The sequence below is a fragment of the Beta vulgaris genome, chromosome 8 (assembly GCF_026745355.1).
Source record: "Beta vulgaris subsp. vulgaris cultivar EL10 chromosome 8, EL10.2, whole genome shotgun sequence".
Taxonomy (NCBI): domain Eukaryota; kingdom Viridiplantae; phylum Streptophyta; class Magnoliopsida; order Caryophyllales; family Amaranthaceae; genus Beta; species Beta vulgaris.
Window position 1 is genome coordinate 9,454,415 of NC_079209.1, and position 13,642 is coordinate 9,468,056.

The following is a 13,642-nucleotide window of genomic DNA, read 5'->3' on the forward strand; positions in this document are numbered from 1 at the left end:
TATCAGACTTAAAAATATTCTCCTTGAACTGGTCTCTAAACATCAAAGTGTTTTTGTCCCTGGAAGACAAATTACAGACAATGCTCTAATAGCTATGGAATTATTTCATACTATGAAGTATAGGAACAAATGTAGGAGAGGTGTGATTATTATGAAACTTGATATGAGTAAGGCTTACGATAGGGTGGAGTGGAGTTTTCTTCAGAAATTGTTGTTGACAATGGGGTTTGATGGCAGATGGGTGAATCTGATAATGAACTGTGTTACATCTGTTAACTACTCGTTTGTGATGAACGGTCGAGTGAAAGGAGCAGTGAGACCTTCCCAGGGCCTCAGGCAGGGAGACCCTCTATCCCCCTACCTGTTTATAGTTGTCGCAGATGTTTTTTCTCGTATGCTCCTTACTGCAGGTCAGGAAAAAAGAATCCATGGAGCTAAGGCAAGTCGAGGTGGGCAGGAGATTTCTCACCTTCTTTTTGCAGATGACAGACTTCTCTTTGCAAGAGCTAACCGACAGGAATGCTTAGAAATAGTTGATTTACTCAACATATATGAAGCAGCATCCGGGCAGAAAATAAATTATGATAAGTCGGAAGTTTCCTTTAGCAGAGGGGTTAGTACTGAACAAAAAGAAGAATTGATGGGTCTTTTGCAGATGAGACGAGTGGATAGGCATGAGAAGTACTTGGGCATTCCTACTGTGGCAGGGAGATCGAAAAAAGCAGTTTTTGGAGCACTTTTGGATAGAATATGGAAGAAGTTGTAGGGTTGGAAAGAAAAGTTGTTGTCACGAGCAGGCAAAGAGGTATTTTTGAAATCCTGTAATACAGGCTATGCCTACTTATCTGATGGGAATTTACAAGTTTCCGAGTTGGGTGACCAATGCGATCTCTTCGGCTATGGCACAATTTTTTTGGGGACAAACTGAAGGAAGGAGACGGATCCATTGGAGGAGTTGGGCATCCATGTGTGAGCTCAAATGTCTGGGTGGGCTAGGGTTCAAGGACCTAGACGTTTTTAATGATGCGTTTCTTGGGAGACAAGCTTGGCGAATTATGAAGGGAGATAATACGCTTCTTGGTAAGGTGATGAAGGTGAAGTATTACCATAGAAGCTCTTTTCTTGACGCTCCGCTTGGCTACTCACCTAGTTTTTCATGGAAAGGCATTTGGAGTGCTAAGGCACTGATTAGAGAAGGGATGATATGGCGAGTGGGCACTGGTGCAGATGTTAATGTGTGGGGGAACCCGTGGATTGCAGATGAAGAAGGGAGGTTTATCTCGAGTTCTATGGTTGATGAGGCTCAAAAGGTTCAAGATTTGATAATTGCTGGTACTAATACGTGAAATATAGATCTTATAACTCGAGTATTTAATGAACGAGATACAAAATGTATTCTCGCACTCCCTCTCAGCGAACGAAGTTCTGAAGATGTTCTCACTTGGGCCTTTACGAAAGATGGGGTCTACTCAGTTAAAACGGCATACATGCTCGGAAAGAGGTTTAACCTGGATGAGTTCAACGAGGCATGGGTGATGTTGTGGAAGGTCGAAGTGTCTACAAAGTGCGATTGTTCCTATGGCGCCTCTGTACGGGTACTCTACCCACTCGTGCGCTGCTACATTATCGGCATATGATTGATAATCATTGTTGTCCATGGTGTGGGGAGGAGGAGACGGTGTCTCATGTTTTGTTCCTATGCCCTCGGGTCACGAAATTATGGGGGGAAAGTGGCTGTGCGCAGTTGCTTGAAGGTGTGGCACATAAACCCATGAAGGAGATAGTGGCGAGCTGGGCCAGGGCCGAAAAGAAGCTACAAAGGAGAGCGGTGATGTTAGCATGGTGTATTTGGATGGAACGTAATGCAAAGGTTTTTAATAATGCCAACACAGCCAACTCGATCATTTTAGCAAGAGTGCGGCGTGCTATAGATGAGCATGATATGTACGCGAAGAAAATATATGGAGTGCAAAGCGGCGGTGGAACGGAGAGCGCCAAAACATGGAAGGCACCTACAAGAGGGGTGATAAAGCTGAACTGTGATGCATCCCTCGCGTGTGAAGGATGGGTGGGCTTGGGAGTAGTCGCAAGAGACTGTGAAGGGCAAGTCTTGTTCGCAGCATTGAGGCGTGTGCGGGCACAGTGGCCGGTCGAAATAGCTGAAGGTACATCGCTTCTCATGGCCGTTAGATTGGCAAAAAGGTTTGGCTATGAAAATGTTGTGCTGGAATCGGATAGCCAAGTACTCATTTCGCGGCTCTCGAAAGCCATGGTCTACTTCTCGGATTTGGATGCTGTTTTAGAGGATATCCTAATGTCTAGTAGTTGTTTTAATTCTTTGGTTTTGTCTCATGTTAAAAGGGAGGGCAATGTTGTAGCCCATCACCTTGCTAAGATAGTACCATTTGGTATAGAACAAATATGGGAGAATCACAGTCCTGTTAAGGTTGAACCATATGTCTTTATGGATTTTTTGTCCAAAGATGAATGAAAATGGTGCTAGCTTTTCCCAAAAAAAAACCTAACACATGTAAAAGGATCAAAGTTTGACATTTTATTTTCTCATCAAAAGATCGAAAACAAGAAAAACAAATAATGAGGTATGAAGAAAGTTGATGTTCAGCTTCCCCAAACTGATACACACCCGACCACCCTCTTCTTTCTTCTACCTTCTCTATGACTTGTCTCCTAACCTTGCTCCCCAAGGTGTTGAACCACCAATCACCATGTAAACCACCTCTAGTGTGTCCCTTTAGCACCCTCCATAAAACCCATTGAATTGAGCATGAAACCACAACAAAAAAGGACAATCTTTCCTCCTCTACTCCTTTCGGCACCACCATCAACACCACCTGTTAACCACCTTTGTGCGCCGTACAACCACCACCAGAGCAACACTGGTGCGCCATCCAGATTAGCTGCACTACCACAGCTCTGCCGCGCTTCCCGTCACCCTTTCTCCCTTCATTCGCCTCTTTCGCTTCGTCTGCTATGGTGTTGCTCGTTCATCCCTCTTGTTTGTTGCTCCACCAACGAACACCGCCGACCTTATGTTGCCGTGTTGCTGCTTCTTTCTCGCCGGTGCTTCACCGCCTATCACCGGATTTCTGTTTCCCCTGCTGTTTCCTCTACTTTGTTCGCTGCTTTTCTCGCTGCTGCACTAAGCTTGAGAACGGACGAACGCCGCCTCCTACCTGCAATGCCGCCACCATGCCGGTTCTCCGAAGCACCACCGAGATCTTTTATTCGGTTTCGCCGGAGCTCCGAGCTCTCTTGTCGTTCGTTTTCCTCCCTGCTCGAGTAGCAGAGGTACACATACCTCTTTAATTTGTTTCTAATCATGGCTTTTAATTTGAAGGTTAAGCCGGAGTCTATTATTGTTAGTTAGCCTAACTATTGGGCCTAAAATCTTATTCAAGTAATTCAACTATTTTTGATTTGTCACTACAATTTATGGGGCTAAAATCAGATTTACATAATGTTAGAGAAAGCCACTTAGTTAATTGTTAGGCTATTAGAGTTTAACTAAAATTGATTTGCCTAATTAAACTACCTAGTTTATTTTATTCTTTGACTTGTTGGGCTGATTTTATTAAAACTAGACCGATTTGAGTTTTGTTAACTAGTGGGCTAAACTTGTATTGAAGACTAACTTATGACAATATTTATGTGTAAATTAGGATAATGTAAATTATCTTTTTCACACTTAAACTTATTTTATAAACGAGTATTCTGATAACGATAATAATTTATGGGTAGTTAGGCAAGGAATGTTTGTAGTAGGTAATTTCTGAAATATTGATTATGTTTTGAGGAGGATATATGTATGGTTCTTGGAGGTTGAGTAATGAAGGTACTTAAGGAGTAAAGGAAAGGAATTAGCGTTTGAGGTAACCTTTCATGTCCAACAAATATGTGTATGCCCGTATATGTTGTATGTGATGTTTGATATATATGTGCTCATACGCATGAATATGAGTATATGATGTTGATTATGTGATATGATTATGTGATCTGATTATGTTTTACGATGTTTATGTGGCATGATGAAATACGATATGATTCAATTATGTATATGTATACTATGAACAATGATGTTATGACTTATGAAACCTAGTTGTCATTATTAATGGGTACGGTGTTGTTCTGAACTATGAATATATACAAGTCTGTAAAAGTGGATGGTTCTACTGACTTGGTTTTCTGATAAAAAAAAAAAGGAGAAATTCACAAGAGCACGTGCACAAGCAATTGGATTGCTAAAATCTAGACATGAAGGAAATCTTGATGGTTATGGTACCATTGCGAGAAAAGATTGTGTCTTGATGGAGTGTTGAAAACAAAAGCAGAATTGTTTGTGTTAGAAAATATGATATAAGTTTTTTTTTATAACTGAAAATCTGATACAAGTTCATCCTTACTTAGATGAGCACATGATTATGCTTAGTTTTCAGTATCCATTGAAGAGTGAACGTGAGTTGATGATTGAACATAATCGGTTGTTCATTGATTGTTTTAAAGAACGAGTTATGAACCAATTATCTTACACTCCTAATGATATATCGGATACGCTGAGATTGTTGGCATATGAGTCAAAGATGGAAGCTCTTTCGTATGAAGGGTATGACATCAATGGTTATTCATTTTACACTAAGCGGCAAGATAACAAATCCACGATGCAAAACAGTGGTGTTATGTTCGGGCCTTTATCATCAGAGTATAAAAGTGGAAGGGATAGAACGATGGTTGAGACAATGAAGTCTTACTACGAGTTCATTGAAGAGATATTAGAACTAGACTATGTTGACTTCAAGATTCCGCTTTTATGATACAAGTGGATATTCGTCATGGTGTATAGAAGGATGAACATGACTTTTTTACATTAGTCAATTTCAGTCGGTTAGGATGATTACTTTCAGCTTGAAGAAGAACATATTCATCGAACTCGTAGTAAGGCTTCATTGTCTCAACCATCGTTCTATCCCTTCCACTTTTATACTCTAATGACAAAGGCCCGAACATAACACCACTGTTTTGCATCGTGGATTTGTTATTGATAGGCGTGTCGCACACCTAACAAAAATAAATAACCTAACTAATCCTCCTAACTATGTAGTAGGGTAAGTCAGAGTCGATCCCACAGAGAGAAAGTTGTTCTATGATTAGTCCTTAAATAATGGTAAGACTAAAGGAGATTAATAACAATGATCGTCGAATCAACTATACTAATCAATATATAAATAAAAGACTCTACAGTTAAGTATCCCCACTAGCACGAAGTAATCAAAATAATTCCTACCCCAAACTAATTAATTAAATGTTCACAAGGAAAAGTACACCCTATAAAGTATCATAGACCTCTCCCGAGTATCTATGGCTTCTCTAATATGCATTCGAGCCTACTCCCGTGGAATCATGCAAATTAAAGACATTGAACGCGGCACTTTAACTTCCCAACAATCCATTCTACCTACTACCGTGGAGAACTTCATGTCCTTAATTGAAATACTCAAATCCGTCATAATCCAACTCCCGTTGTGATCAAGACAATGGAATTAGAATAATACTAGTTATCCCTAATCTAGTATTGGAATCTGCACAATCAATTAAGCAAGAAAATTAACAATTAATATGAGAATTTAAAGAAATAATCATGATTTAAATCATACTAGGGTTCAACTTAACCATAGATAAAAGAAACTAGGGTTTACACTAAAAACTAGAAAGAAAGAGAGGAGAGAAAACTAAAACCTAAAACCTAAAAAATAACGTGCAAGGGAGGAGGAGAGAGAAAGAATGAAAACCTATCTAAATAATATTCAATAACCTAATATGACTTGGAAAGTAATTTACAAGATAAGAATAGTCTTAATTAAATCATTAATAGGCGGATTAGTGATCCGCGCGTACGCGTGGCAGATTCCAGCAGAAACAGTGCAATCTTTCGAAAGGCATAACTCCTTGACTAAAAGTCTCCTCGGGGCGTGCCAACTGCCACCTATCGTTGGAAAGCTCTTCAAGTCTAGTTTCCAAACCTGCTGGAATTACTCGATTTTAAGGAGCACATCAAAAGTTATGATCAGAAGAGTAGACTTGACTCTTTTTCATATTTTTTTTTCTAATGATTTTCCGCTTCGTTTTTGCTCAAACTCGTACTATGACATATCTATACGATCCTTATGCATTGTAACTTCCTTCCAAGTGCTCCTAATCCTCAAGTTTAGCTAAACATACTCCAAATACGTCCTAAATGCCTGAAATTCATCAAAAACAAGAAAACATACCGAATAGGAGTAGAAAAGCATAACTTAGGAATATAATGCAATAATGAACCTAAATATGAAACTAAATGCTCTAAAATGCAACCTAAATACCCCTAAAAACTATATATAAAAATGAACTTATCAGTTATCTTGCCACTTAATGTAAAATGAATAACCATTGATCTCATACCCTTCGTACGAAAGAGCTTGCATCTTTGACCCATATGCCAACAATCTCAACATATACTATATATCATTAGGATTGTGAGATGATTGGTTCATAACTCGTTCTTTAAACCAATCAATGAACGACCGATTATGTTCAATCATGAACTCACGTTCACTCTTCAATGGATACTAAAAACTAAGCATAATCGTGTGCTCATCTAAGTAAGGATGAACTTGTATCAGATTTTCAATTATCAAAAAAAACTTGTATCAGATTTTCTAACACGAACAATTCTGCTTTTCTTTTCAACTCTCCATCAAGACACAATCTTTTTCTCCCAATGCTATCATAACCATCAAGCTTTCCTTCATGTCTAGATTTTTGGCAATCCAATTGCTTGTGCACGTTCTAGATATTGACTTACATATTTAGATATTCCTCCGTAAATGTTCTTTGGACAATACTTGATTCTGGCCTGATTGGATTCATTACTTTACCATTCAGAGTACCCATATGCCTTTTAAAGGGCCATATATACCTCAAACAAACAGGCCCACAAAGTTTAATTTCTCAAACAAGATGAATTACCAAATGAGGCATGATGGCAAAGAACGATGGTGGGAATTACATTTCAAATCGATACATCGTCTATATTACATCGGCTTGCAAGTTATCTAGAGTGTTAGGATCAATCACCTTGCTAGAGATGGTTCTGAGGAAGAAACACAACTTTGGAATCGTGTATCTTCCTTGGGAAGACAAAATGCCTCGTATTGCAACAGGTAAACATTAAAGGGCAAAGGCAACACATGAAAATCATTGCAATAGGCCCAAAAGTCGTTGCAGTAGACCTATTGCAACGATTTTGAACCGTCGCATTTGGTGGCGTTGCAATAGGTCTAGTGCAACGACTTTTGGGACCTATTGCAACGGCTTGATGAACCGTTGCTCAAGACCAATCTTTTATGCAACGGCTAAGTGAGTCATTGGTTTCATGTAGATTATGCGATAGTTAGGCTATTGCAACGCCTATTAGTAAAAGCTATTGCAACCCTATTACTCCAAGGGGTTGTACCACTATATATATATATATATATATAATGCACAATAGATTGAACGTCATTCAAGAAGCTCAAAATAGTTGTCATGTTTGCATTGAAATTTCTCAAACTTATTAATTAATAAGAGTACTACAATCATGAATAAATTCTTATTAATATAAAAAAAATGTACTATATCAAACCAGCTAAATATAATGTACCACAAAATATTTCTAGCATACACATCCCTAATTTCCTTCTATATATTGCCTGCAAGCTTCAAATTACAATATACAGCTGACTAAATCTGGCCACCAATAGCGTATATAGTGAAACCTCTATGTTTGCTCTCCTCCATTAGCTTAATGTTCACCTAATAATTCAAACACTGTAAATGGTTAGAAAAACATTAAATTTAGCAATTAAAATCGAAAATGGAGATGAAACAACAATAAAAAGTAATGGAGTAAGAGTAAGATATAGAAGAAACTAGTGGAAAAGGGATTACCGTGAATCAATTTTATTCATTCTTAACCTTGTCGTGTACATGGCCCTTTTAGGGATTAAATCCAAAGAGGTAAACTTGTCCTCATCAGCCCGAGATACATTGCCTCAAGAGATGTGGTTACCAAGTTCTAAATTATGCTCTGGATAGTGGAAGGCACACGTTCTTACTATACCTCATTTGCAACACAGCTAGTTAAGCTACTACAGGAAAATGCACTCATGCCTAGTTGTGAGTAGAGTCAAAGAATAGTACCTCATTTGACAAGTGCGTGCCATCTGAGAAGTGAGACATATACGTTGATCTCCTCAATTTGGCTCATTAATCACCTAAAAGTTTAAACATTGTAATAGTTTGAAAATGCTTAATTCAGAATTCAAAAAAATGGAGTTGAACTAACAATAACTATAGCAAATTAATATGTGTTATTTTCTCAGCTTCTTCCTCTCGTTCCCTTCTACTACTCCAATAATGTTTTAGGTTGTAGAGGAAGGATATGAGTAGGGTCGATAGCCAATAGGTTAGAAGAAATCAATCTTTTAACTTTTTGTAGGAACTGTAAATCATGGTTCTGATGAAGTTCATCATGGAGTTCAGAAAACATCTGAGTAAGCAAACTCAAATGAATATAATACAATCAAACTGTATAATAGGTAATATAGTTAAAAAGGATACACTATTTTTCTTCTTCTCCCCACTCACCTAGCCAGTCAATCCAGGCTATCCTCCTATGTCAACTTTTTGTTAGATAACCCCCAGTGATAATTAGTGACACATCTAATATTGAGCTTCAATACCAAAACGAATTGGTTATAATAAAGCCTACCAATAGTATTATTTGTTGGGGTCATGATATTCTAGTGAACAAAAACAAACAATATCAAACAGCATTTGGGGTTCAAGGGAAGTATGCAATGATATTAGACCCTTCATCTAAACATCTATAAAGTTGGAATGACAGCAGTTAAAGGTAAGATATGCTGGGAAATGCTTTAAGAAAAGAGTCCAAATCGCAATTTCTTTTGGATGAGAAGTATTTAGATCACCTACTTGATATCTTCTACTAAGAAAGCAGCCCATGGAAAATCTGGGAGAGAAAGATTGTAGTTTAAAACAATAGTAAAAGTAAGTGCATAAGCAAAGATAGCTACTGCATCCATGTAGCACACAACTTGTCAGTAAAAGACTTACCAGCACATGTAAAGAGGCCAAGCAATCCCTTAATGAATTTAAACTAAACCATAAATAAGCTTGTATGAGCAAACCATACTGCAAACAGCTAGTGAAACATTAATTATACGCAAAATCAAATCCAATAAACAAATCATTGAATTACTAACAAAATAAAAAGGCATCCAAAAAGACAATTGACGAAAAACAATATAGATGAAGGTTATGCCATTATACAGCACAAATTTCATGAAAAATCAAAATGTTCCCCTGAAATTATGAAGTAAGAAGCTGATAAAAAATAGAAAAGAAAAGTGAAAAAGATTATGAAGCAATTTATTACTGTAAACTGTAAAGGTGATAGAGGAAAGATATTACTATAGCCAAACCGAAGCAGCGAAGCATGGCGTACAAGATAATCATGGCGTAATAATCTCAAGATTTTCATCTTAACTCAAAATTAGCAGAATTATGCCTGTTAATGATTGCAAAAAGATATAAGAGAAAGAAAAATTACCTAATTTCGACTACACTAGGAATTCAAGGTCTGATAACCCTAGTTATCACTACCTACTCTTGTCTTTTTCAACACCTTCATCGGCGGACTTCTCGACAGCGCTAACTTCAATCCTAAGATGGTATGCTGCATTTTAAGCCATCGAAATTGGCCGCGATTCTCTTCTCTCTTTGGCTCTTCGCTTTCCTGCTTATGTCCGTTTTCAATATTTCCTCATTTTTTTAGCCTGAATTTTGGTTGATTATGTGAAACTGCAAGTTTGTGGAATATAAGTTAATCCCTAAAATCAAATTTGAATCCCTGGTTAGAGTCTCCCCTGGTTATTCAATTGAAAATACCCCACACAAAAGCAGCAAATTCTACTAGATAACGTGACAAGGGTTTGAAATTTAGAGTTTGAAATTTAGAGAGAATTAGGGGGAAACAAAATTATATGCAAGCAATGCATTAAATTTGAGATATTGTTGCCATAGGTTGTTCGAGGGTGATAAGATATACAAGTCTATGCTACTGCAACGTTTAAACCCTGATCGTTGCTATAGATTAATAAGTTGAATGTACCTACTGCAACGACTAAATCGTTACCGTTGCCATTCATCAATCTAGCGCAACAATTTACAATTTTTCATTTCCATTGCCCAGCACATTAATCCATATTGATATGAGTCGTTGCATTAGACACTTCTATTGCAACGACATAAATTAGGTCGTTGCATTAGCCATTTTCAAGTTGTTGCCTTTGTTCAAAAATGTAGTAGTGTGTTATATCAAGATATGACAATCATGAGATTTGAAACCAATGAGTTTCAAGTCCTTCAGTGAGACAAGGTTTCAAAAATTTGACGAGTATCCAGCGAGGGCCTTTAACCCATGCAGAGACTCACAAAAACTCGTTTTCTCCTTCTTAGACAAAGTGTAACAAACTAGTGGAAGATAATAGTGTTGTCACTCTTGAGGTGCTAGTTCTGGTCTGCCCATTTCAGCCATGTCTTTCCTAGCTTTAACTCCATCCATTGTCTTTACGGGCATATTCAACAATGTTTCGACAATGGCATCACAAACATTTTTCTTAATATGCATTAGATCAAGACAATATCTAGCATCTAATCATTCACAATATGGGAGGTCCAAAAACTTAGACCTTTTCTTGTATAAGTTCTTTGAGACACTTTTAAAGGGCTTACCAAACACCGTTTTAATATCCTTTACCCGGTTAGAACCCTCTTTTCCACATAAGGGTAAAGGGGCTCTCTCATCTCCACTTTTCTATTGAACAACTTTTTCTTCTTACAAAATGAATGATCTAAAGGAAGCCATGTACGATAATGCAGGTATAAATTATTTCCACAATAATGTAACCGCTCATCATTCATATCCTCATCACAAATAGGGCATGCCTTTTGCTCCTTTGATTGTATACCCTAACACATTCCAATAAGCCGGAAAAACATTAATCGTGCAAAATATCATGCCACGTAATATGAAGTCAGTTTTCATATTACGCATCGAATATCAAAACACCTTTATCCCACAACAATTTCAGATCTTGAAGGAGTATATCAAGATACACATCTATGTCGTTTTTGGGTTGCTAAGGACCCGAGATAAGAAGCGATAGCAAAATAAATTTATGCTTCATACATAACCAAGGGTGGCGATTATAAATGGTCAGGAAAACCGACCAAGTACTATGCTGGGTACCCAGTGTGCCAAATGGGTTCATCCCATCTGTAAAAAAGTCTAAACCTAATATTTGAGGTTCTTTAACAAAATCGGGAAACTTTCGATCGATATTTCTCCATTGCGGAGAATCAACCGGATGTCTAAGCATCCCATCTTTCTTCCTCTTGTCCGCATACCACATTAATAATTTAGCAATCCAATTGCCTGTGTTCACAAGATATTGAATTCACAAGAGAATAATCCATAGTTGGGACTTATAAAAGAAAATGGGTAATAGTTGGGCCCACTCTTGTGAATTTCTCCTTTTTTTATCAGGTGTATTATCTTTAGTCCACACTTCATCAGCGCATTTTTTAAGCAATAAAGTCATTCTGTGTGATTCACAAGCGAAGATAATGGCAATAACTTGGATGATGAAGAGGGGGATGATGGTGCAAGCACGCGTCATACTGATAGGGATGATGAGGAGGAGGAGGAGGAGGAGGATGTTTCTAGTGATGCAACATGATGATGAGAATGATGTTCGTTTCGACCCCGAAGATGGTTAAGAATTATATGATGCCTTTTTATTTTAGTTTGCACCGGAGTTGTTATTATCTCAATCAACCAAGGTTATGTTGGTTTAGTAAGTGTAGTTGTTATGCTGTATCATGGATTTTTTTTTTTTTGGTATTTGGGTTAGTTATTACCAAACATCCTGCTCTGGAAGTTGCACTACAACTTATGGATTAGTTGGCTACTGCCTAACTTTACTATATTAAATATTGCTGAGCTACTTCTGTGGTCTTTCACAAGTGGAAGCCTGAGTATTTGAATGATTTTTCATACGTGCTTTTAAAAATCCAATATGATCAAGGCTATTAATTATGACCTTAGTATGTGACACACTAAAAGAGGCAGGTAACTACTTAAACACTTTGACATGTCCTTCATGGTAAAGCACACCACAATCCATGCTCCATAATCCCCATAGTGCACAACTATACAAGGACGACTCAACTCAAATTTTGCATAATGTACAGTTTTACCTAATAAATAACATATAAACAAAAAGGAGTGTGTAATAAAAATAGTCATTTCATTTCATAAATCATCTCTATTACATAGTATTAATAATGGCTTAAACACTTTATATTAACAACCAAATAGTGTTTAGTCATGCTTCCCATAAACTAGTATTGTGTCACAACAGTGAAAAACACAAAAGTAAATAAGTGTTTGTCACATTCACTTCAAACAAGCTATGAAACAAACCAAAATCCAACAATCAACATAACAATGAAGGCAACTTAACCCCAAAAAAATGTTATGCCTACCCACCATTTATATCAGCAAAAAAAAAATCAACCACAAACACGAACTGTCATCCTCTAATACTCCTCGAATAGCAAAGGAAACCCATCAAAATACATTGTGATATCTTTTTCAAACCAAGCAATGAGGTCCCTGTCATTGTTGTAGATGATATCATCAAGTGCTCAGGTATTAAACCCATTAGGCCCTTTTAATTTGGGTAACCAAGATATCCATGCCTTGACCATATGCGTCATTTTTTGCAAGTGAATTCAACATTTATTCTAGCCTGCCAATCCAGTTTGATAAAGATATGGAAGTGCAGAATATTCATATCACTACAGATTTCATGTGCATTCTCCAGGGCTGTCAAACATAGTTCATCATTAAAAAAAAATAGAGTTCATCATTATCCTAAACTAACATCACTACTAAAGGGTAATAATATGATTGTTTATTTTGTTGTTTTCATATTGTTATGTGGGCATAATATTAGTGTTGTTGCCCCTTACAATTTCATTCTAAACATAAAACGTAGGGGTTCAAATTTAATATTATTGTGTTTAAGTTCAACTACAATTTCCCAATATCTAACTTATACATGTTGTACTTAACTTGTATATTGACAGAGTGATAATGGGGATTAAAACTAATTTTTGGTCATATACACAGTTTTGATTGGGCATTGTCAAAATGTGGCTGCCACATGGTAAACTCAATTATATATATACGTATTAATATGATATGACCAACCCATGATAAGGTGTTGTTCAAATTACAACACTAACCACAACTACTAAACTAACTAAATCAACTTCACTACAAGAATTATTATAAAATTACAGACATCAAGCTCAGAAAATTTAAGTTCAGTTTTAATTAGGTCAACTACAAACACCATCTAACATAAAAAAAAACCTCTTAAAATAAGTAAATTACTACAACCACGGACAAATAAACAATCATTGCTTCACACAATTCAAGAAACATGCCAATAAACAA

The 13,642-nt window shown here is 37.0% G+C and overlaps 2 protein-coding genes across 2 annotated transcripts; both read left to right on the forward strand.

Moving 5' to 3' along the window:
* Positions 1-833: 833 nt before the first annotated feature.
* Positions 834-1,346, forward strand: LOC109135728 (uncharacterized mitochondrial protein AtMg00310-like). Its single transcript, XM_019251270.1, has one exon. It carries the CDS (start codon positions 834-836, stop codon positions 1,344-1,346), a length of 513 nt encoding a protein of 170 aa, XP_019106815.1.
* A 182-nt stretch (positions 1,347-1,528) lies between these two features.
* On the forward strand, positions 1,529-2,491 carry LOC104901026 (uncharacterized). The gene has a single exon (XM_010688568.1). The coding sequence runs from the start codon at positions 1,529-1,531 to the stop codon at positions 2,489-2,491; it is 963 nt and encodes a 320-aa protein (XP_010686870.1).
* Positions 2,492-13,642: the final 11,151 nt, after the last annotated feature.

What these genes read in the sequence shown, in the direction of transcription:
- LOC109135728 (XM_019251270.1), top strand. Translation starts at nt 834, where the DNA reads ATGCCTACTTATCTGATGGGAATTTACAAGTTTCCGAGTTGGGTGACC.
- LOC104901026 (XM_010688568.1), top strand. Translation starts at nt 1,529, where the DNA reads ATGGGTGATGTTGTGGAAGGTCGAAGTGTCTACAAAGTGCGATTGTTC.